The sequence below is a fragment of the Miniopterus schreibersii genome (assembly GCF_964146895.1).
Source record: "Miniopterus schreibersii genome assembly, chromosome: 5".
In the NCBI taxonomy this organism is placed as follows: domain Eukaryota; kingdom Metazoa; phylum Chordata; class Mammalia; order Chiroptera; family Miniopteridae; genus Miniopterus; species Miniopterus schreibersii.
Genome location: NC_138106.1, coordinates 89,966,415 through 89,991,059, shown reverse-complemented (window position 1 = coordinate 89,991,059; position 24,645 = coordinate 89,966,415). Strand labels below are relative to the sequence as shown.

The 24,645-nt window shown below is 56.4% G+C and overlaps 1 protein-coding gene across 5 annotated transcripts in view; it reads left to right on the top strand.

Moving 5' to 3' along the window:
* HDAC11 (histone deacetylase 11) overlaps positions 1–21,829 on the top strand; it is a 30,257-nt gene extending 8,428 nt beyond the window's left edge. The window contains exons 4-13 of one of the 5 annotated variants that reach the window (XR_013998953.1): positions 6,609–6,725; positions 7,669–7,711; positions 9,354–9,430; positions 10,354–10,416; positions 11,344–11,440; positions 12,228–12,406; positions 12,607–13,132; positions 14,532–14,624; positions 16,432–16,596; positions 19,562–21,829. Coding sequence is in view for 4 of the 5 variants with exons in the window: in XM_081139278.1 (XP_080995404.1) it covers positions 6,609–6,725; positions 7,669–7,711; positions 9,354–9,430; positions 10,354–10,416; positions 11,344–11,440; positions 12,228–12,406; positions 12,607–12,822 (792 nt within the window). In the remaining variant the exon portion in view is untranslated. Of the gene's footprint in view, positions 1–6,608; positions 6,726–7,668; positions 7,712–9,353; positions 9,431–10,196; positions 10,417–11,343; positions 11,441–12,227; positions 12,407–12,606; positions 14,359–14,531; positions 14,625–16,431; positions 16,597–19,561 lie in introns of those variants that run through there. The other 4 variants (XM_081139281.1, XM_081139278.1, XM_081139280.1 and 1 more) reach the window with 4 other exon arrangements.
* The last annotated feature ends 2,816 nt before the right edge of the window (positions 21,830–24,645 follow it).

The following is a 24,645-nucleotide window of genomic DNA, read 5'->3' as shown; positions in this document are numbered from 1 at the left end:
TACATTTCTAACGACTGCCAAGGGGTCCAACTTATCTGTAGCCTCCCCAACACTTATTTTCTGGATTGTTTTTGTTTTTGTGGCTAGTTTAGTGGGTGTGAAGTAGTATCTTATTTTGCTTATAATTTGCATTTCCATAGTGGTTAATAACATTAAGCACCTCTTTGTGTGCTTTTTAGCTGTTTATATATCTCCTTTGAAGAAATGCCTATTCAAGTCCATTTTGAAAATTCGGATATGTGTCTTTGTTGTTGAGTTGTAGTTCTTTATATGTTCTGGATATTATGTGATTTGCAAATAATGTTTTTGCCCATTCCGTAGGTTGTTTTTTCACTCTTTTGATAATGTCCTTTGATGCACAAAATTTTTAACTTTTGCTAAAGTTCAATTTATCTATTTTTTTCTTTTTTGGGTTGTGCTCTCGGTATCTAAGATTGCATTGCCAATCCCAAGGTCATGAAGATTTTACCCAAACTGTGTTTTCTTCTAAGAGTTTATAGTTTTAGCTTCTCTTAGGCCTTTGGTCCATTTTGAGTTAATTTTTGTATGTAGGTGTGAGGTAAGCATCCAGCTTCTCTCTTCTGCATGTGCATGTCCAGCTCTCCCAGCACCACTTGTTAAAGAGATTGTTCCTTCTCTGTTGACTGGTTTTAGCACTCTTGTTGATATCAATTGGCTGTAGACGTATGGATTTATTTTTGGACTCTCAGTTCTATTAAATTGATCTGTATGTCCATCCTATGCCAGTACCACACTGTTTGATTACCGAAGCTTTGTAGTAAGTTTTGAAATTGGGAATTGTGAGCCCTCTGACTTTGTTCTTTTTCAAGATCATTTTGGCTCTTCAGGGTCCCTTGAGATTCCATACAAATTACAGGATCAGCTTCTCTGTTTCTGCAAAAAGGGCCATTGAAATTTTGATAGGGATGGTGTTGAGTCTTCAGATGAATTTGGAGAGTATTGCCATCTTTCCAGTATTAGGTCAACCTGTGAACATGGGATTTTTTCCATTTATTTAGATGTTCTATAAGTTTTTTCATCAACAATGTTTTGTAATTTTCCATGTATAAGTCTTGTATCTTCTTGGTTAAATTTATTTCCAAGTATTTTAATTTTTGATGTTAATGTAAATGGAATTGCTTTCTTAATTTCCTTTTTGGATTTTGTTGTTGATGTATAGAAATACAACTGATTTTGTGTGCTGATCTTATGTCCTGCACTTGGCTGAATTTATTTCTTAGGTTTAATTGGATGTGTGTGTGTGTGTATTTATTCTTTTTTCTTTTTTTTAAGTCATATATCCTTTATTTTAATTTTTTTTTTGTAGAAAGATCCATTTTCTTTCTTTTTTATATATCTTTTATTGATTTCAGAGAGAGGAAAGGAGGGGGAGAGAGGGAGAGAAACATCAGTGATGAGAGAGTCTTGATCCGCTGCCTAGCCCGCAACCCGGGCCTGTGCCCTGACCGGGAATCGAACCCCGATCGCCTGGATCCTAGGTCGATGCTCAACCGCTGAGCCACGCCCGGCCGGGCAGTGTATTTATTCTTTAGGGTCTCCTATATAGAACATCATGCCATCTGTAAGTGGAGAGGAGCTCTACTCCTTCCTTTCCAATTTACAGGCATTTTGTGTTTATTTTCTAGTTGCTCTGGCTAAATCCAGTTGAATAGAAGTGGTAAAAGTGCCAAAAGCAGTCATCTTTGTCTTGTTCCTGATCTTAGGTGGGAGGTTTTCAGTCTTTTACTGTTGAGTATGATGCCAGCAGTAGGAGTGTGTGTGTGTGTGTGTGTGTGTGTGAGACAAATGCCCTTTGTCATGTTGAGGGAGTTCCCTTCTATTCCTAATTTGTTGATTGATTTTATGAAAGGGTGTTGGATTTCCTTAAAGCCTTTTTTTTTCACCATCTGAAATGATTGTGTGGGATTTTTCCCCCATTTGCTCCCACTTCCACTGCTGGAAAGTCCTGACCCAAACCAAATAGTAGGGGTTCCAGTGAGTTTCCAGCCGATGTTTTCCCTGAGAGCAGTTGTTGGTTTGGACCCCTGAGGGTGGGGGTCTGCCTGAGGAAATCGGGCAGCTGGAGAGCAGTGTCTTGCAGAGCTGTGGGATTCCCAAGAGGCTGTTAGGGCACGGAGGCCCTGACATCTCACCAGGCGCTGGGATGGGCAAGCTTACAGGCCATGCCCTTTGGTGGGCTGTGGGCATCAGGCTGGGGTAAACCTCATAGATTCACTGTAGCTCATTCATTCATTTGTTCAGCACCACCCGAGGTCAAGTTCCCTAGAGTAGTGGTTCTCAAGTTTGCTTAAGCCTCAGATCCTCCGGAGGGCTTGTCACAACACAGATTGCTGGGCCCCACTCCCCAAGTTTCTGACTGGGGAGGTCTGGGGTGGGGCCTGAGAATGTGCATGTCTAACAAGCCCTCAGGTGCCCTTGATGCTGCTGGTCCGGGAAACACACTTGGTGAAGCATAGCCCTAGGAGCAGACCTACAGCAGAAATTCACCCCCGGGTGAGGTCTCAGGTGAGGCCTGTGAGAGGGCGGGAGGCAGAGGAGGCAGGGGAAGAAGCTGGGCACACACATGGGTTCACCAGAAGTGTGGCCTCAGCCTGATCCCAGGGGGGTTGCTTGTGCAGTGCGCGCTCTTAGGAGCAGCAGTCCAGGCTCTTACAGGCTCTCCTGGGATGGGACAGGTGAGGTGGCCTCCTTGAGAGAGGGTGTAGGTAGGGATCTGGGGGAGCATTGACAGCATGTGCAACAAGCACCTACTGTGTGCCAGGCATCATTCTCAGCATTGCCTGTACAGCAGGGAACAAGTGTGTGCCTGCCCTCCTAGAGTTGACATCCTTCTGGGAGAGACAGATAACAACAGAGGTATTGTTATTGTCAGGTAGAGTCCAGTGCTGTGTAGAAAGATGAAGCAAAGGCAGGGGTGGCGAGGGCCAGGTTGGGGGCTCTAGGTTGGGAGGTGCAAACAGGCCTCTGCAGTGGCTCCGAGTCCTCCCTCCAGGCCCTATCTGAGAGGGGCTTCTGCGTTGGACAGAGGCCCAGTACATAGAGGGCCATGCCCAGGTCATGTTGTGGTGGCAGAGCCCAGTTAGACCAGCTTGGCTCTGAGGAAGACTTAGGAACTCTGTCCCTGTCCTGCTCCCATCAGCCTGTCCCTCCATGCCCTTGCCTGGGGCCAGGCTGTCAGAGGGCCTGCCCTGCTAGCAGACCTGGGCGGTCCCACCACAGCCTGCTGCACCTCCCAGATAGAGTATATGTTCCTGGCATTGGAGCATCTACCCCCCACCCCCCAGTCTGCCCCACTCCCTCCACTTATTTTTCACCCTGGCCACTGATGCTTTTTTCTAGAGTATCTATATCCCACAGAACTTTCTGCAGCGATGAGAATGTTCTATAAAGGCTCTGTCCAATCCAGTTGTCATAGCCACATGTGGCTACTAAGCACTTAAAATGCGGCTAGTGTAACTGAAGAACAAATTTTAATTTAAAAAAATTAAAAATGTTTTTAATTAACTTAAAATTATACGCAAGTAGCCATGTGTGGCTGGCAGCTACTGGATTGGGCAGTCCAGATCTAGAACATCAGTAGGCTACACCACCGCCTCTCACGGGACATAGCTGGCTGAGAAGGCTGCGTGCCCAGCCCTGTCTTCCATGGCCAGAAGTCGAGAAACACTGACAGATGGGCGCCTTCTCCTGTGGGAGCTGGTCCCCTTGGCTGGATCCCATGTGTGCTGTGCCTGGACGTTTGGCCCATGTAAAATGCAGTCTCTAGCTCAGAGGTCCCCGGGCTGTCCCACACGACTGCAGCATGTGAAGATCAGTACAGTGTGGGTTATATGAAAGGCCGAGTGGGCAGGCGGAGCTTTGTGGTCAGGAAGTTTGAGAAACAGGGTGAGGCAAAGTTAGAGGGGATTCTGTAGCAGGACTTCTCAGTGCCTTTAACACGCAGCATGGGCTGTGAGCTCCAGGAGGTGGGCACATAGGAGGACTTCCCAAACTCACTGATGGGGTGCCGTTGTGCTAGCCTGTTGCTGTGGAATACTCCTAGAGAAATGCTATCTCATGGTTTTGTGTCCAGAGCGCACCCCTCAGGAGGCTGGGGTATGGCTTCATCCCCTTTCAGCCTCTGCCCTCTGCTGGCTTGCTGAGGGAGGGACAGTCACATAACGTGTTTCTTCAGCAGGTCATCTGTGTACTCATTTATTCACAGAAAGCAGTGCTTCCAGGCCTTCCATTTGCCAGGCCTGTGTTGGGCAGTGGGATTGGTGTGATGAACAGGTGGAGCTGGCCACCCTGTTCTTTCTGGGTCTGTCCCCCACCACACGTGCATATGTGCATACTGTTACGCCTGCAGGAATCCCCAGTTTGGGTGTGGTGAAGAAAGAAATTTTATTCAGTGCAAACAGCCCAGTTGTGATACAGCATGGCTGTGAGTGGGCCCTGGGGCGAGGCAGCCCTCAGCTCTGCTCTGCCCTGGGGTAGTCTGCTTCAGCCCAGCCCTGACACGTCTTCAGTCTGGTGGAAGGGAAAGTGCGCTCAGGAGCCAGAGGGGAGCCAATTTCATACAGATACATCCCTGCTTCTGGTCAGTCCATTCTCCCCCATACCTATATGAGGACTCCAGATCCTCAGTTTGGTCCAAAAGGCACTGTCCTGATTGATTAAAGTTGAGCTGAGCTGATTGGTGGGAGAAAATACTGATGGATATAGGTGTGTAGATCCAATTGGACAGGGAGAGCCTCGGTCCTATTGGTTAAAATACAATTCCAGCTCTCCTTGCGGACAAGTAATGCAGGTCCTGTGGGCACTGCTCTCAGGTGCCTTCGCTGGAGTGAGGGAGCAGAGCGAGCTTCCCCAGCCTTCAGCTGTTACCAGCCGTGTACACCTGGGCGGGTGACTGTACAGGTGCTCAGTAGCAGTGTGGGCAACCGGACAGAATGTCTCCCCTTGGCCAGTGGCCTGAGCCACAGTGGCCCCTTTGGGGGCTGACTTGGGTCTTGTCCTGCCCTCCTGCCCCGGCCTCTCGTGGGTGCCACCCCCTCCCCACCCCTTCCTGGCTCTTTCCAGGCACATGCTTTTTCTGCAGGCCTCTCCAGACCTGAATCTCTAGATCTCTCCTGGTTGGTGATCACTGAGGCCACGCTTCCCAGTTCTCTCTCACTGGAGGCCTTGGCAGTCTTATTGCCTCACTTTGCTCGCTCCTTCCTGAAACCTCTGTGTCTGGCCTCCTGAGTACCTCTGCCCCCCGCCCCCCCCACACACACTCCCCATCACCCCTCTGGTCTCAGGACAGCCCTTTTTGCCCCAGTGGGCTCCAACCTGGACTCTGCCCTTCATGTCAGAGCCCTGGAGTTCTGACCTGCATCCTGAACCTCTGTCCATCTGTCCCCCCATGCCTTCTGTTGACCGTCCCCATCTCACCTGCCCCAGACCCTCATGGTCTCTCACTCCTCCCTGGGGCTGCTATTCTCATTCCCCTAACTGGTCCTCCTGCTACAACCACAGCAGCGTGGGGAGCACAGTCTGAGGCCCCACTGCTCTGACAGGCCTGAGAGCCTCTGCCGCAGACCAGCCCTCCGTGTCCAGTTGTACTCAACTTGCGCTGAACATGGACTCGCTTCTCCTCTGCCAGCAGTAATTTTTTTACCTGGACCCTGCAGCTTAGTGACTCTTGTTCACCTTTAGTCTCTGCTTTCATGTCACCACCTCCAGAAGGCCTGTCTGCCCCCCGCCCCCACCAGACCCTTTTCTTCATCCCAAAGCTTGTCACACTGCATATAAGTACTTCCACTAGGCTGCAAGCATCCTGACACGAGGACAGAACCAGCCTCCACCTCGGGGCCTGGCACCAGGCAGGCCCTTAATAAACATTTACAAAGCACCCTGGTCCCCTCCGAGTCTCTGCCTGGTCAGTGGGAGCAGGGAGCATGGGCCTAGGTGCATTCTCAGCCAAGCACAGGGTCTGGAGGCATGGATGTTTGCCCAGGGCGCTGGAGGGCCCAGAAAAAGCTGTGTCCTGATCTTAGTGCAATTGCCTTTTAGGTGGCCCAGTCCTCCTGCCTCAGCAGCCAGAGAGGAGGCAGGACTCTACTTTTGAAAGGTCCAGTTCCCAGTGGATGAAAGAGCCATACATACTGTGCTGGGGAGCAGGGCCCCTGGGTTCCCAGACCTGGCTCTGTCCGTGACACACTGTGTGACCTTGGAAAGAAAGCTCCTCCCTGCTGGGGCCCGCAGTGTCCCCTTCTGTACAGTGGGAGGGCTGGGCCAGCTCTGGGTCTGTGCGTCTGTAAGCTGTTGTCCTCCTCAGCTCTTGTTTTGGACACAGGAGGGCAGCCGAGGGCTTTGGAGCGCTGAGGAATGTGGCTGGCGGAGCTTTAAGAAAAGGTGCTGTGTAAGGCGTTACTGAGCAGAGCCTGGTGGGGGCCAGCCTGGCGGTGGTGGGGACTTGTTTCTTACCAAAGTAACTGCACCTGGCCCAGAGTTCACCCAGGGCACTTTGAAACTGGCACTAGAGGAAACCTAATTTCCCAGCTACTGCCTCTGAGCTCTGGGCATGGCAGTGGGAGGCCAATGGCCTATGTCTCTTTCCACAGTGGTCCTTTGCTGTCGCTACCATCACAGAAATCCCCCCTGTCATCTTTCTCCCCAACTTCCTTGTGCAGAGGAAGGTGCTGAAGCCCCTTCGGACCCAAACAGGAGGAACCATAATGGTAGGTGGGGAGGCAGGTGGGACACAGGGCTGGGCTGGGGACCCCCACACCTGGTTCCTTCCCACCTCTGGGCCTCCGCCCACCCTGCGCTCTCCATCTGGAATGCCCTCCTCCCACTTAGTAGTTGGACAAAATCCTAAGTGTTCCTCAAGGCCCAGCAGCAGTGACTCCCTCAAAGCCTTGCCCATCCAGGACATTAGGCTTGTTCCTTTCCCAGGAATGTCCACTGAGTTACCGTATTTGCTGGTATGTAAGATCTACCCCATCCCCCAGAGGTATGTCCTAAAACGATCACTCCAGTGTACTCAAGTTTAAGAACCAGACCCCCATGACTTTAATGATGGGTGGCACGCCCCTCATCCCCATCAGGGGTGGGATGAGGAACACTCCCCCACGTAGGTTTCATGTCCTGTGTGTAGTTTTCTTTAAAATTAGCCAGAGTCTGCCGAGTTGATTGGAGGTAGAGAAACACTTCAGATATCTGTGTACGATACCTGATTCAGACCTGGTAAATGCCTATTGATCCCTATCGTTTTCTTTTTAGCTTGCAAATTTGTATCTTTTTTTAGTTTATTACATAATTACTACCCACCCCCAAAACATTGGTTTCCTGTGGCTTCAGTATTCAGTCTACTGTGTTTCTATGAGCAAAAACTTGTCTCTTTCCCTTAGAAAGCCACAGTAAAGTCATTGTCAGCTTATGTGTGATCATAAGTACTTAACTTTTATTTATTCCAGTTTCCTCACAACATTGCACTGCACATCCTATATGCCACCCAACCTGGTACTTGCTTCTGGGACTGAGTTGGCTAGGGGATGGGTGCCTCCTATAGCTCATCCCCACTTCAAAGCTGGCTAGAAATAGTGTTTATGGGATGAATGAGTGAATGAGTGAGTGAAGGAGAGGGCTGCCTGTGCTCTTCACCCTGTGCTTGTCTCCCAGGCGGGGAAACTGGCAGTGGAACGAGGCTGGGCCATCAATGTGGGTGAGTGTCCTGCCTGGGGGAGCTGGCCTGTCAGGGCCTGGGGGCTGGGAGGGCCAGGAGGAACCTGGAGGAGGCAGCTGAGAGTTCAGAGGTTCTGGTGCCTGGGAGCGACCATCCAGTGTCTCCATCTGGCATGGAATCCTTGTCTAAAAGAGTTCTCCAGATTGCTCCCCAGCCCTGCCTTTGCATACTTCCAGTAGTGGGAAGCTCACGCTCTCCCAGGAAGCCTGTGCCATCCCCTGGACAGCTCTGCATGGGGCTGGAACCTGCAGAGTTTTAGAGGCTCCCCCCAAAGACTCCATCAACCTCTTGAGGCCCAGGACAGCCTGCAGGTCATGTCACATGGGTAGCCAGGCCCAGGATCAATATCACTTCATCCTCAGGGGCCTTGAAGGCCAGCATTCCCCAGTCCCTTGGACTCCCTGACAAGACTGGCTCATGGGAGGGCTCACCCATGTCTTCCTCAACCCTGCCTTGTCCCTCAGAAAGGCTCAGCACGTCCCGGGTTGTGAAGCCCTGTTCTGTCCAGCCTCTTATCTGAGCTGGGTGTTACTGTTCAGTTCGATGACATTGATGAGAACATGGACATCGAGAGAGGCCTCGTGGCTTGCTCAGAGCCCCATAACTGCCTCCCCCCACCCCCTCCTGGACTGTGAGCACTGCAAGACCAAGGGCTGGCTCTTTTCCATCCTGGTGTGGCCAGGTGCCCATCATCTGGCAACCACGATGTTGTGAGACTCTGCTAAACAAATGAATGAGTGACACATGCCATGTGTTTCTACAGGGTTCCCAAGAGGACTCAGGAAGGCCCTTCCCCCATGGAAGATATCATGGCCTGATAGAGGTTAAGAGCCTGGGTCCTGATCTAGCCTTGGTTTGAATCTTGGTTCTGCCATTAGCTAGCTGTGTGACCCAGGACAAGTTGCTGACCCTCTCTGAGCCTCAGGTCTTTAATCTGTAAAATGGAGATGGTGATAATAATGCTGCCTGCTAGGGCTGTAGAGAGGCTTCAGCGAGCTCAGTGCTTGGTTAGCAGTTCACTGTTGTCTGTTTTCGCATCATTATGATCCAATGACAGCCTCTTGGGTGGTGGAAGAGGCAAGTCCCTGTGTCTGTGGGGCCTGGCCTCACACTGCCAGGTGAGGCAGTTATTGGGCTCAACTTCAGAAGCCCTGCAGCTCAGGTTCTTGTAGGGGTTGCAGGGGAATGTGCACTATGGGCACCGAGGCTCTGAGGCTGTGTCTCGGGTGAGGACCCAGTCTCCAGGGCCCTTGCCATTGCCATGGGCAGGCATGACCAGCAGAGGGCGCCCTGCCTTCTACCATCCAGCAGAATCTGGGTGTTCCTGAGGTAAATCTGCCCCCATAGCCCCACCACCCTTTTCTGGCAGGAGGACTCACATGTGGGCAGGCCCAGCTCTATGGAGACTTACTGTGTTGGGAAGGATGAGCTCCCGACCCCTAAGGGGATGCGTGGGCACTGGGAGCTGACCTGCTGGGATACCCGAAGAGGTCTCTTTGTATAGCACGGGTGGCTGTGATGGCTGCTCTTCCTGGGAGCTGACAGGGAGGGCACGTGGGAGGGTGGGGGCAGGAGGGGGTCTAGCTCTTGAGCCTGACCTCTCCATGGCTGCCTTCCACAGGTGGCGGCTTCCATCACTGCTCCAGCGACCGGGGCGGGGGCTTCTGCGCCTATGCGGACATCACGCTCGCCATCAAGGTGTGCAGGAGAGCATGTGGGGCTCAGCTCCAAGAGCCCTCCCTGGATCCCCTTGCCACTCCCAGCTTTGTGTTCTCACCCCACAGGATAGAGAAGGGAAGCGAGGCTCGGGGGAGGAAGGTCCCCGCATCGCTCAGCCGGGCTTGGCTCAAACCCAGATCTGCCCCTCTCCTCTGTGTTGCCTTCAACAATGGCAGGGGCCTGGGGGGCAGCATGTATATTAACAGTGTAGGAAGGGCAAGGGAGATGGAAATAAGGGTCACAATATACTGATGGCATTTACTGCAGGCTCAAGCTTGTGCCAGTCCTTGTTCTCCGTGGCTCACCTCAGTGAATCCTCACATTACAGATGGGGAAACTGAGGCCCAGAGAGGTGAGGTCACACAGTCAGAGGCACAGAGCTGGCCTTGGCCTCTGTGTTGGTCAGACCCCTGAGCTCCCCGACCACTCTGCGCCTGGCCTTGGGCTGGGCGTCAGGAACACAGACTAATGGTGGGGTGGGGGCAGGGCCACAGACCCTGCCATTCAGAGAGGCCTTGGAGGGTGGAGGGAGGGGAGGAGGGCTTCCTAGAGGAGCAGGCATGAGGATACGACCTTGTACGAAGGCGAAGATTGTAGAATGAAGTTCCAGCCACCACACATTTCCCTAGGTTCCCTGGGCCAGCCTCACTCCCCTGCTCACCTCCTGACTTCTGGCCCTTCAGGGCCCAGCCCAGGCCCCTGCCTCCAGGCAGGCTTCCCTGACCATACACACGTGCTTCTCTAGAGCTGCACAGCTCTCCTGGGCATATGATGTCTTTGCCGGTCCTGACAGTCCACAAGCATGTATGGCCTCCTGCCGTGGCCCCTCACCAGCTGAGTCCCCAAGGGGCTATGTCTGGCCTGTGTGGGACCTCACATCTCCCCTCTCCTCCCATGGGCAGTTTCTGTTTGAGCGAGTGGAGGGCATCTCCAGGGCCACCATTGTTGATCTCGATGCCCATCAGGTAAGTGCCCTGTGGGGCTGGGGTCCCATGGGCCCCCTCTCAGCCCCCCTGTGTGTACTCCCATCAGCATCTGTCATGCAGCCTGTTCTGTGGGACACGCTCCTGGGAGCATTCCTGAGCCCCAAGGCAGACCTCTGCCCCCTTCATCCTGCTCAGCCTCTCCTGCTGCCATCCTCTCTGTGGAGACTGCAGGCTGGAGGCCCAGGGTCTGCCTTCCTCCCTCTGCCCCTTGGCCCCGCCAGGGTGGCTGGTCCTCTTCAGTGCGCCTGTGAAACCTGAGTGTCCTCCCTCCCTTCTCCTGACTGCCTCCCTAACGGGGCGAAGAGCCCCTGTCTGGCAGTGCAGTTCTTGTGTCTAAGCCCCTCGGTGGCCCCCCAGCCAGTGCGCGGTGCCCAGGGGCACTGTGGACCTGCTCCTCGGGAACATGCTCACCGGGTTCAGGGCTGCTCAGCCACTGCAGGGTAAAGCATCAGGACTACTGGCAACTCAGATCTGGCTCCTCTGGTCCGAGATACAGCGGGGCATCCGGTGGGCTCTTGAAGGCCCCTCCCCCGCCTCTGCTGCTGTGACTTGTGATGGTCCCGCCCTGCTTCGGTCACGGGGCACTGAGCTCCTTAACCACACGAGTACAGCCCTTTACAGTTCATGTTTCACATCCCTGATCCGAGCCAATTCTGCCACAGCCTTGAGAGGGTAGGGGCCAGGATTCCTGCCTTGTTTCCTAGAGAAGAAACAGGGCTGGAGCTCGCTCAAGGTCATGCTGGAAGGTCATGGGGCCAGATTTTGAGGTTGAATCCCAGCTTTGTCACCTAAGCCATGAGACCCTCTGCTGCAGGGAGAAACCACACTGCCCAGGCCCAGGGGGTGGTGGGTCCTGGCTTTTCCAAGGGCACCTGCCTGCAAGTGGCTCCCATATTCTCCCTGCAGGGCAATGGGCATGAGCGGGACTTCATGGACGACCAGCGTGTGTACATCATGGACGTCTACAACCGCCACATCTACCCTGGGGACCGCTTTGCCAAGCGTAAGCTGCCCGCCACCCCTGGGTCCTGACTCGCTCTTGCTTGGATGGGGCTCTCTCTCCTGAGTATTTCCTGTGTGCTGGGCCTTGCAAAGTGGGAGTTGTTCCCATTGGACAGATGAGGAAGCAGACCCAAGGAAATCACATGACCCGCCCAAGATTGCATTCTCTGTCTGATACACATCTGGGTGGGTCCTTACATTGGGGGACCTCAGAAGGCTAGAAATGGACTCCTGGGTATTCATCTGCCTGGTAGAGCACAGGGAATGACCAAAGGAAATGAGGGAAAATAAGATGAATAGGATAGCAGAAAGCAGTTCAAATGTAATAGTCGGTAAAACATGCAGGCAGGTTCAGCTACCAGTCTAAAGGCAGTGGTGTTCGGGTGAGCTATGAAAGCGTGGGCACCTGCCCACTGTGGGTAGGGACCTTTATGCTGGGAGGGCAGTGAGTCTGCTGTGGGCACTCGGCTGCTGGTGTGCCCAAGGGGCCAGTTTCCGAACTGAATCTTGAGTGTGCTGGATTTGAACATAAGGGCACAGCATGGTGTCCCGCGTCTGGGTGTCCCTGTGTTTTATCTGCAGGTCCCCTTCTCTCCTTTGGGTCCCTTTTTGTAGCTCTTGGTGCTCTTTTTTGCTCTGTTTTGAGTGAAATGAGAGGCTGAGCAGTCCTGGAGTCAGACTATTTTCTAGTCCTGCCTTGGGCACTGACAGGGACCCAAGCAATCTTTGCCCTCTTGAGCCTCAATTTCCCGTCTCTGCACATGGGGGTATCCGTGTGTTCCTCTCAGAGGCCATCAGGCGGAAGGTGGAGCTGGAGTGGGGCACGGAGGATGACGAATACCTGGATAAGGTGGAGAGGAACCTCAAGAAAGCCCTTCAGGAGCATCCTGCCGATGTGGTGGTGTACAATGCCGGCACAGACATCCTTGAGGGGGACCGCCTCGGGGGACTGTCCATCAGCCCACAGGTACATCCTGACCTGGGGCAGGGGAGGGTCTGCTCTGCAGACTGAGCTGCAGGGGGACACAGAGGTGGCCACATTGGTACTTCTGATATCAGGGAGGGGGGGTGGAAACAGCAGCAGGCCATGCAAGGCTAGACCTGCAGCAGAACCCCGATGCCACAAGGATCGAGGCCTACCTGAGCTAGCCTTCCCAACCTCCACAGGGCATCGTGAAGCGGGATGAGCTGGTGTTCCGGGTGGCCCGGGCCTGCCAGGTGCCCATCCTCATGGTGACCTCAGGCGGCTACCAGAAGCGCACAGCCCGAATCATCGCTGACTCCATCCTTAATTTGTATGGCCTGGGGCTCATCGGGCCAGAGTCACCCAGCATCTCAGGGCAGAGCTCAGACACGCCTCTGCTAGCCCAGGAGCTGCCCTAACCGCACTGCCCTTCCGACGGCTTCCTGCCTGCATCCCATCCTGCCCACTCCGCAGTGCTTCTCCTTTTCTAACCACATGAGGTGGGGGACAGCTGCCAGGGGCCCTGAGGGGCCTGGGGTTTGTCCCTGCCCAGGCCCACCTTAGGGGCCTGGCACGCAGCTCCTCCAGTCTCCCCACTGGGTGTTGGAGGGTCTCCAGGCCCCTATTTGGTAGGAACAGAAGGCATTCCCAGGAAGACAGCACATGGGGTCACAGGTCTGACTGGGCCCTGTGGAAGCAGGCAGCTCACCCAAGGAGAGGGGAAGGCAGGTGAGGCTCTGGGGGCTGCAGGTAGGGCCCCCAGGGGTCAGGGTCTCCCGTTTCCAAAAATGTCAGACCAAGCAAACTTCCATCTCTGCAATGGTTGGGCCTCCCACCTCTTAAGTCATTCGATGTGCTTCCGTTCTTGTCTCAGGCAGGGCCTGAAGAGCTGGGGGCAACAATGTGGGTGGGACTGAGAGCCGGCTACTGAAGCCAGGCCTAGGGGTGAGGGCTGAGTTCCTGGCCAGCAGGCAGGAGCCTTGGTTTTCAATGTGAGCAGTGGCAGGGAAGGGGGTGCAGGTAGGTTTTCCCATCTAGCATTCATTCCCTCAGTAATGCAAGGGCTGGACCTGCTCTCTCAGAGCCCCTCAGTGATGTGTGAAGAGGAGACCTGAGGAGCCCCATCTCTGCTTCCATGGGTCCCTCCTGTTCAGGGAGGGGCAGTGGGGAAGAACACTTGGCTCAGCGCCTTGGCACTGGTGGCGTCACGGGGCTGCTGACCTCAGTGGGGAGGGCAGAGGAGGAGGCTGGGGCAAGAAGTCTCAGGGCTGGTGGCCAAGCCAGGCACTGCAGGCACTGAGGCCCCAGGGAGGGACCAGTCACTGGTGAGCCAGGCCCGGGTTTCTGGAGGGAGGGCAAAGGGTCTCCGTCCAGGCCTATAGTTTGTAAGGGATGGGGCTGGGGCAGGGCCCTGGGTGGGGCTACAGCCTCCACTGGCTTCACCCAAATCTCCCTGGGCCCTGATCACACTGTCCAGGGTCCTGAGTGGGCCCTCACCTTGTCCTCAGCTCTAGTAGGAAGGGGACACCTAGGTCCCCGGGAAGCTGGGCTGGGGGAGAGTCCACTCCTCCATGCCTGGGTGTGTTCTCAGTGGACAGAGGTGGGGCCGGAGACGCCTCTGAATCCCAGAGCAGCTCCACTCATGGGACTGTGCATTTCCCTATGGGGCTGCTCTTGCAACCTCCCACTTTCTCCCTCCCACTCCCTCTCTGGAGGGGGTGAGGGGGTGGTAAAAGTTCCAGGATCACAAACTCAGAAATGCTGACCTCCTGGACAAGACCTGAGCATTAACCACACCCTTGGACCCTCCTCCCCGCCTTCGTCGTTGGTGTCTCGGTGTCTGACTTGAGGTCCCTAACTTCCCTTCTCCAGTGGTCCTGTGACACCTGGGGAAGGCTGCGATGCCGCTCCTCACTGTAGAGCTGTGTGTAGAGAACCATAAAGGCTCTTCTTGACTGGCCCTCGTCACTGTGTGTTCTTGAGATGAAGAATCCCTCCCTCCTATGAATTCAAGGAAATAAACATTTTAAATGCCCGTAGCACGAGGCCTGAGATGGGACAGCTGCCCAAGAAATGATAGTACTTGATTCTAAATCCTATGAAGTAGGTCATTGTTTCCATTTCATAGATGAGACAGCTGAGACTCAGAGCCCTGTGACGCAAACCACACATCTAGTGAGTCGTAGAGCCAGATCTGAACCTAGTTCTGCTGGAGTCCAGAGTATGTATCAGCTGCCTCAAATTTAGGCGGGGTGGAGCTGGAGCTGCGGGCAGGGGTCATGGCTCTCCAGACAGGAGGGTCCAGGGTCTGGGGAAGTGGGGTGGGAAGGCAGGTGCGGCCGGGCTGTGATGGTGGCTCTGCAGCGTGGGAGGCAGCAGGCTGGGGGGGTGTGAGGGTGGGGAGCAGGGGGTGTGAGGGTGGGGAGCAGGGGGTGCTCCAGCAGGGCAGCGGGGGGGGCAGGTGCTGCGGCGGGCTGGGGGGGTGTGAGGGTGGGGAGCAGGGGGTGCTCCAGCAGGGCAGCGGGGGGGGGGGCAGGTGCTGCGGCGGGCTGGGGGGGTGTGAGGGTGGGGAGCAGGGGGTGCTCCAGCAGGGCAGCGGGGGGGGCAGGTGCTGCGGCGGGCTGGGGGGGTGTGAGGGTGGGGAGCAGGGGGTGCTCCAGCAGGGCAGCGGGGGGGGGGGCAGGTGCTGCGGCGGGCTGGGGGGTGTGAGGGTGGGGAGCAGGGGGTGCTCCAGCAGGGCAGCGGGGGGGGCAGGTGCTGCGGCGGGCTGGGGGGGTGTGAGGGTGGGGAGCAGGGGGTGCTCCAGCAGGGCAGCGGGGGGGGGGCAGGTGCTGCGGCGGGCTGGGGGGGTGTGAGGGTGGGGAGCAGGGGGTGCTCCAGCAGGGCAGCGGGGGGGGCAGGTGCTGCGGCAGGCTGGGGGGGTGTGAGGGTGGGGAGCAGGGGGTGCTCCAGCAGGGCAGCGGGGGGGGCAGGTGCTGCGGCGGGCTGGGGGGGTGTGAGGGTGGGGAGCAGGGGGTGCTCCAGCAGGGCAGCGGGGGGGGCAGGTGCTGCGGCGGGCTGGGGGGGTGTGAGGGTGGGGAGCAGGGGGTGCTCCAGCAGGGCAGCGGGGGGGGGGGGCAGGTGCTGCGGCGGGCTGGGGGGGTGTGAGGGTGGGGAGCAGGGGGTGCTCCAGCAGGGCAGCGGGGGGGGGGGCAGGTGCTGCGGCGGGCTGGGGGGGTGTGAGGGTGGGGAGCAGGGGGTGCTCCAGCAGGGCAGCGGGGGGGGCAGGTGCTGCGGCGGGCTGGGGGGGGGGTGTGCGCGCGGGGGGGTGTGGGGGAGCAGGGTGCCCCAGCAGGAAAGCATGTGCAGGGGCAGCAGGTGCTCCAGCAGGGCACACGTGTGTGGGTGAGGCTGGGGGCAGCAGGGCACACGTGTGTGGGTGAGGCTGGGGGCAGCAGGGCTGCACGTGTGTGGGTGAGGCTGGGGGCAGCAGGGCTGCACGTGTGTGGGTGAGGCTGGGGGCAGCAGGGCACACGTGTGTGGGTGAGGCTGGGGGCAGCAGGGCTGCACGTGTGTGGGTGAGGCTGGGGGCAGCAGGGCTGCACGTGTGTGGGTGAGGCTGGGGGCAGCAGGGCTGCACGTGTGTGGGTGAGGCTGGGGGCAGCAGGGCTGCACGTGTGTGGGTGAGGCTGGGGGCAGCAGGGCACACGTGTGTGGGTGAGGGTCTTCTAGCTCTGGGCTTCGGTTGGAGCACTTGTGGAGATGGTCTGGGTGGGGCAGGTGGGTCTCCCAGGTGGGGAGCAGGACCCTGCCCTCGGCCTGGCAGAGGGACCGGGCCATCCCCGGGGCTGGTGGCACCCCTGGGGTGGGGAACAGGGTGGACCCTCGATGTTCAGCACAGGCAGCACGTGAAGGACATCGGGTGAAGGCGGCCGGGGTGGCGGGCGGGGTCGCAGGCTGCCGCCGGCGGCTCCAGGTTCAGCGGCCTTTCCCGCCGAGCCTCACAGCAGTTCAAGGTAAGAGCTACAGCATTTCTGTCTGTTCCACAGATGCGGACACTGAGTCATAAGGGGTTAGTTACACGCCAAAGCCCACAGCTTGGCAGTGGAGGAGCAGAACCGTAGCAAGGCCTCACCCCAGAACCCAGGAGCCGTTTCCTCGCCTGCGGGGAACACCAGCGCTGGGAGGCGCTGAGCGCCAGCATGGCAGCCCTGGTTGGTGCCCAGTGCCGCAGCCCAGGGGGAGAGCGGGACAGGCCGGGGAGCACGGGTCAGACGTGGTGCCTGCTGGGGTGGGGCGTCTGCCAGAGGCCCTGCCTGAGGGGGAGCATTGGATGTGGGAGGCTGAGCTCTGCACTGGGGCTTCAGCAGACCCTGGCGCCGAACCCCGCACCGCTCCAGCCTGAGCGGGGAGCCTCGGGCACATGAGTCTTAGAGCTGGTTCCTCAGCCATCCTGGTGAGTCGGAGATCTGAGCTTGGGGGTCCAGGGATGTGTGGGGTACACTGGTGGCAGCTCAGAGTCTGGCCCGGAGTAGGTGCTGTGTGAAAGCAGCCCCTCCCCCTCCTTTCCACACACCCTGGTGCGGGCCTGGCTGGTGGGCCTGGGGACAGGGCTTCTCCTGGAATCTCAACTTGCGCTCCACTTGGGACCAGTTGAGGGGTTCTTGGTAAGTATTGGAAACAGCAGCCCCCCCACCCTGCCCCATGAAGACCATGCCTGAGGATAGGCTAAGAGCCCTGGTGGGCAGAAGAGGTGAGAATGAAGGTTCCCCACCTGCTGCCTTGGGCGCAAACAGCTTGTATGACCCCTCCCAGCCCAGCAAGCCAGCGAGAGGACTCCTGGGGAGATCTAAGGGACACTTTTATGACATTTCCTGGCTCCTTGGCCAAATGCTTGGGGTTTAGGGCCAGGAACTCTAGGGCCTGAGTTGGTTTCCCTTAGCTCAGACAATACCGACTGGGGAACATTGTCCCAGGCCCAGGGCCACCCTGGGAGCAGCACTGTCCTGTGATTTTTGTGAGGCTGTGGGTGCAGTGGGTGACATGGGCTCCCCCATGCCAGCCTGGCTTTGTGTCTTACCCCCACCCCTCATGAGCTGGGTGGCTACCTCTCTGTGCCTCAGTTTGCTTATCTGTAAAACGGGGATGTGGCAGCTACCTCACGGGTTCCCGTAAGAAAATCATGAAGTGAGTTCAACGTGCTTAAAGGGTGTCAGGCACTCAACACAAGTCACCATCGTCATCATCACCTTTACAGGAGAGGAGACAGACTCAGAGAGGGTGAGTGACTTGCCCAAGGTCACACAGGCAATAGCAAGGTCAGGGATAGATCCAGATCCGCCCGACTCCAAAACCAGCACCTCTTCCCCACAACCAGACCCTCTGGCAAAGGTCTGAAATGAGCACTTGCAGAGTTTTTGGTTTCATGTCCCACCTGGACCTCTCAGCCCCTCCCTGGTGCACACCTTTCCCAGCAATCCTGGGTGTGGCAGGTGTCAGCACCCAGTGTCTAGAGGAGACAGGACCAGAGGCAAAAGGCAGCCATCCTCCATCCCTCGGCGGTGGTGGCAGCGCCAGGTGGAGGGAAGTGTGGCTGTGGCAAATGGGTGAGTGGCCTGCAGAGAGAGACACCCTCCACGTCCTGTCGTTGAGACTGCCCCTGGAAGATGCACTGGGCTTCTACAGGGCTGTCCAACTCGCAGCTTGAATTTTGCAAATATAAAGTGAATTTTGAAAAGAAAAGAGCAGGCAGCTGAGACGTGCTTTATGGACCGGCATATGAACAGTCAGAGCCGAGGGCCCCCGGGACCACCAGTCCCACCTGCTTGTCACACCGATGGCGCAGAAGGCCAGCCTAGCACTGCCATTGACGGGGCTCACAGAGGTGGAGAGGGAAGGCTGTCCTCGGGGGCCAGCTGGTCACCACTGTCTATTTGTAGGTGGGGAAAGTAAGACCTAGGGAGGGCTGTTAAGGGAACACACTGACCCCACAAGCCCGGCCTCGCTGCAGCCTTCCTGTTGCGGTGGGGCCGTGGCACACTGCCCTGGTGGCAGCGCATCGCTCCGCCCTGCATGCGTCCACCTTTCCTTCACCCTCTTCAGCCTCCGGAGCCTCCTTTCACAGCCTGAGAAACAAGGCTCGGAGGCCACAGAGCTCGTCCAGCAGGCTCAGGCTGAGGGCACAGTGGGGCTCTGCTTCCTTGCTGCCGTTGGGGTGAAGGCACGGCCGATGGCCAGTGGGGGCCATGATGCCTGCGGCGGGGTCTCTGGACCAGGCTTTGGCCTTGGCCATCCTGGGTTCAAACATGCCTTTGTCACTGGCCTCAGGAGTGACCCTGGGCAGGCGGCATCCCCCCGAGGCTCGCTGCTTCCTTGTCTAGATGACTGTGCGCCACGGAGGTGGGGCTGCCATGTGGTCCCTGAGTCATCTGAGGACAGAACTAGGGTCCAGAGGGTGAGTGCGGGAAGGATACTCATGGCTCACTGTCCAGTCTCTTGGTGCACAGACAGGGAAACAGACCTAGACAGACAGGGGCCTTGCTCCCGCTGGGAGCTGGGACCATTGGGAAGGCAGTGTTGTGAAATGGTTAGAGCTTGGATTTGCTGTGAGGCCTTGGGTGAGACAAATCACTGCCCTGGGCCTCAGCCTTTCCCACGTGAGACGCGCTGGCACAGGCAAGTGCTCGGCTACTGGGAGCGGGAGCGAGGCGGACGCTCATCTGGCGACCAGCAGCAAAGCCTCGGGGGCAGCACCGCCGTGTTCGCACGTGAGGATGGGGCACAGGAAGGGAGCCGAGTCACCTTCCCCTAAGCAGGGTCTGCACACCGGGCAGCCTCTGGGACCTCCCAGCCCCTTTTGACTCTCTGATTCCCTGGAACTCTGGGGAAGGTGTCGCAAGCAAGGGGGCCTCCTGCTGGGGCCGGGGAAGAGGCCAAGGTCCCAGCCAGAGGTCCACTCCCTTCTGGGACCCTCCAGTCAGTGTGTGTAGCCAGCCGGTCGCCTCAGTAACCGATACCCAGGCAGCCAGACAAAGTTACAGTGTGTGGCTGGGAGGCTGTTTTGTCTAATACTCTAAAAGGGCTTTGAAAATTCCCAAAGTCCATCTGGTCCTGGTTACCCCACAATATTGCTGTCTCTCTAGCTCACAGACAAGGGAACGTTTTTATTTCTCCTTTCAGAGCTCAGGAATGTGCCTGGAACGCAGTCCTGCAGACATCCGTGTTGTTCCTCCAAGTTCCTGATCACACGCTGGAACCGTCATCCTGTTAGAGGCCCACCCACTGCTCCTTCCCTTCGGCTCCCCTGCCCCAGAGGCCCGGACTCCTGAGGGTGCCGGGGAGGCTGAGCCTGGGGGCTGGGCTCTGTGCTGCTTTGCTCCTATGACAGAGACAGGAGCGCCTGAGAAGTGAACACAAGCTTAGCGTGTGGTAGGTGCTTAGGAAATGCAGGTTTCCCAATTAGCTCCACGATTTGAGAAAATTCCTCAACCGATCCAAGTACCGATAGGCTCTGTAAAATGGGGTCTAAAACTCTAAATCATCTTACTCACCTGGCACCTCTGCCCACCCACAGCCACCCAAGAACCAGAAAGTGAAACAGATACACGGCTCTGCACCTAACTTATCTCTGTGGAGTCCAGGCCGGCCCCTCATGCATTTTCCCCGGGGCTGGAATATGTGTGTTTCTTCCATGGAGTTCTGGTCCCTATGGATCCCTCAGGGCTCCTTCGGACTGCAGTGTCCAGAGACTCCTGGGGCTGCTGTGTGCTGTCTGGCTCACACATGGCCCTCCCACCCTAGGCTGACTGACTCTTGGCTACTGACCTGGACAGTTGTTTGGGGCAGCTGGCACCCTCCTCTCTTCCACTTGTGCCCAGAGCAGCCTCAGTGCCCAGAGCTGCCTCACCGTTCCACTCCTATCCATCAGTTCCAGGCTGTAACCGTCCCAGTCCCCTGCCCACCCCAGCCCAGCCCCCAGTCACCAGGACAGGGCTGCACTTATCTGCCCCCCTGAAGTCAGATGTGGTCACAGACGTGTTTCATGAACTGTGAGTTCAGTGGCTTGTGCATCTCCCAGGTGGAAGCTTTCCAAGTCAGTGGGTGACTCTCCATGTGCCCTCCCCTTTGCCAGCAAGTGAATAGTAGGAGCACATTTTGGCCCATAGCATTTGTTAGTCTGGATCCCTGAAAGTGCAAGGTGAGTAGAGGCCCCAGTCAAACTGGAGTGGGCATTCAGTGTGAGCAAGAAATAAACCTTTGTTTTTTAAGCTGCTGAAGTTTCAGATGGCTTGTTGCACATGTCAACCCTGAGAAAGAAAATACCTACCAAGAAGGGCTCCTGGTGGCTAACTGGGCTCAAAAATTTAGAAAAATTAAAGCCCCCCAAAAAACCAGAGCCTAGCAGCTGCTGCTAAACACGTGTACCTCTCAGGCAAGCGGCGGTTCAGGGAGCAGCCTGCACAAAACTGCCTGCTGTTGGCACTGAACTGCCGGCGCTGGGTACTCCACCCGAGCCACCCGCCCCGGGGCTCCCGGAATCCTCCTCCCACCAACAGCCCTGCGGCTTCCCGGCGCAGCTGCACCGTTAGCGCCTCATGAGCATCTCCACTGGCCAATCAGAGCATCTCCACTGGCCAATCAGAGCATCTCCACTGACCAATCAGAGCATCCCCACTGACCAATCAGAGCATCCCCACTGACCAATCAGAGCATCTCCACTGGCCAATCAGAGCATCTCCACTGGCCAATCAGAGCATCTCCACTGGCCAATCAGAGCATCTCCACTGGCCAATCAGAGCATCTCCACTGGCCAATCAGAGCATCTCCACTGGCCAATCAGGATAGTGCTTTCGGACGCATCAAACCGTGAGGATCTGGAGCCCGCATTCGCAGGGGAACGGGCCCACCAGGGCCGGCGCAGGCTGTCTCCGTGTAGAAGTCGCGTTCCGGGGCCGGTCTTCCCGGCGGGGGCTGCAGCGCGGGGCGGCCCTGCGCGGGCGGAGCTGAGCGGCGACGAGCGGAAAGCGCCGTGCGGCTGGGCCGCGGGCGCCCGCCTGCCCCGCGGTTCCACAGCCGCGCGACTCGTCGCTGCATCAGAACACCACTGAGCTGCTCCGCAGCCGCGCTGGTCCGTGGGCATGCCGTATCACAACCGAGCAGGGCTGAGCTGTCTGCACTGCGTAAATCCTTCACTGCACCCCGAAATGCGGATCCTGATCGGCACTGAATTGCCTTCGGTTGGCGCACAGCATAATCGTGCCTGTTCTGACCGATACGCGTGCCTTTTCCCTGGTCACAGGTGGTTTCGTGATGCAGTGTGACTCAAGTTCGGCCAGAGTTCTTACCCAGACTTTTTTACTTTGGGGTGGGCGGGGACGTGACCTTGTCTCGTGAGTTGTAGAGCCATATTTTGTAAGATGTGAAAGAGTAAAATGGAGAGAGAGAAGCTAAAATATGGAGAAAAGGAATTCTGATGACATCAAGAAGGACTGTGTAAGTTGTGCACCACACAGTTGTGAAGAGTGCTGTTCACACTCTTCAGCCCCGTGGGTTTGTGTTTATCAGGACAGCTTTCCAGCAGAGGGCAGTCAAGTGTCTGGAGGAAGTGGAGCCTTTCTCTACTTGGCACAAAGCTGCTGAACAGGCTAACGGGCTCGCAACCGTGCTGTGCCAAGTCCCCGGTTTCAGTTCCGGAGTCCCCAGAGCTCCCTGAACTCACAATACTTGGTGGAATTTGTTCCTGTGATATAGTCCCTTTGTTGTTAAGTGGCATCAAGCTTGTTTGCCAATTTCAAAGCAAGCCCTAGGTGATTTTAGAAATAATAGTCCGACTATAAGAGAAGAGAAAGAACAACTGTTAATAACTGGGAAAAACAACAAAATATCATTTTGGGGCCATTGTTTAGGTGCAAGTAACCTTTCTTATCCAATAAGCACCTAGATTCTTACTCTAATATCCTGTGGCCTGAAAGTGGTTGACCATGGTGTTTTTTCTTCAGGAACACAAAGAAAACATCGTGTGGGCTTCATTTCATCTTAAATGGTTAAATTATAGCTGTTGTGCTTAAAAGGATAGACCAAAATTATCAAGAAAGTTCACATAGGTGGGGCGGGCTGGAGCTAGATAAATAATGTATCATTGTAAAAGGAAGGATGCTGTCAGCTGAGGAGTCCTGCCTGCCAGCTGGGGCCCCGACCCCACTCCACCCTGTTCAGGATAGCTCTCTCCCATGACTCTAAACAGCAGTAGTTCCCAAGAGAGGTTTAGGGGAGGCTGTCAATGATCTGGGGTGGGGTCTTGGGGCTACCTTTTCCAAGTAGATGATCCTGGACCCTCCCCCATTTGGAGCCTCAATTGCCGCTTCTGGAAAATGGGAATGCTTTCACCCACCTTGGGTGGGTCACATGAGCATGGGAATGACCCATCACAGACTAGGTGCTCCACGAAGAGACTGGCACCAGGGTGGTGGCTGGCGGGTTCAGAGCACCGTCCAAAGGCCCAGCTTCACCCAGAGCCTGTGGCAAGTCCCTTCACCTCTTCCCAGGATGTTGGGAAACAGGTACTTTCCTTGTTACCGAGCATTTTATTGTCTGCTCTCCCTGCCAGACAGTAAGGGGGCAGGGGTTGGGTCTGCTCCCCCACACTATCCCCAGAGCAGGGTCTGCTGGCACTCAGTAGGTGCTACATAAACACTCCATTCCTGTTCCAGTTGTGAGGAAAATTGGCTGGTTCCTATCGGCCCTGTCCTGCTTTCCAGGCTCTGGGGGACCAGGCCAGGGTGGAGACCACTTTCTCCATCCCACTTATGGAACGGGTGGGCCCCACTTGCCCTCTGAACTCATAGAGGCCCAATCCCACTCCTGAGAAGGTGACCCTGTTCCACCCCCCTCCAGGCCCTCTGGTTCTCAGGCAGGGGAGCTCCCAGCCCCTCCAGCAGTCCTGGGCCAACACTACAATTTTTCCACCTAGAGCTGCCAAGGAGCTGCTGGTAGCCAGGCTGGGGGGCATGGGTGAGCGCCAGCGGGCATGGGAGGGACCAAATTTTGGGCTTTCCATCCACTGAAGGAGCAATGGAGAGAACGGGGTGGTGCTGGCTGCTGTCCACTCCCTCTGGCCTTAGGTGAGGGACTTAACCTCCCTGCTCTCAGTTTCTTCATCTGTAAAATGGGGATATTAACAGAATCTACCTCTGTGCTGCACACCCGAACTAACACAGAATAATACTGAATGTAAGCTGTAATCGAAAAAAATAAAAATAAATTTAAAAAATTTAAGAATAACAGTACCTCTCAGACTTGCCGTGAGGAGTGAATGAGTAGCCCATGCAAAGCACTGGAACAGTGTGTGGCACAGAGTGGGCACTCCAGACAGGTGCCCAGCTGTGCTCCCATCTTCACATGACTGCCATGACAGTCACAGCTGTCATGCCTCCCGACCTTGATGGACCTGCATGTGTGGGGAGCTGAGAGCCATGAGCAGTCTCCTGTCTGCAGCCTGAGGAGACCCTGAGTGGGGGACGCTCCCTCTCTCCTCCCACTATTCTCCCTTCCTTCCTCTAGCCTGGGAAGTGCCCCCAGATGTGGGGGCCATCACCTGACTTCTGGGAGGACCTGCCCCCTTCATCAGCCACAGAAACTGGACCTATGGGCCCACTGTCCCATCTACTTTGTGCAGAATTAAAAATCAAGGACTGAGCAGGTCTGAGGCCGGCTGCTGAGCAGATGTCAAGTCCAACATAGATGAGGCGGTCAGCCAGGTTCCCTTGGGTCCAGATGTGGGAACAAACTGTCCCGACCTTGCTATTCTTTGGAATATAAACAGTCGTCAGCCGAAGCCCTGACAGCCCCACTCCTCCCAGCTCCCCTGGCTCCCTGGCCTGGACAGCCCTGGGCAGGCCCTGGTGCTCTGCAGCTCTGCATCCATCGCCTCCGCCTGACCCTAGAGGGTGGAGCTGTCAGTCTCCAAGTGCCCTTCTGACTCAAAGCCTACGCAAAAGAGGCCAGGAGGCATGGCACGGGGGCACAGGGCAAGGCCCACACCTGATGAGTGCCCACTGGCACCGGGAGCCATGCAGGACTTTGCATTCCTTGCCATTTTAGGGAAGACGATGCCCGGGAGTGTGTACATGCGGTGGGGGAAGGCCTCTCCCAAGTCCCTGCCTTCCCACCTCTTCCAGCCCCCAACCCCCACCACCCAGGAGGGAACTGTGCTGACAGGAGCAACTTCTGAGCTGTGGATGAACCACGTTGCCCAGAATGGGACA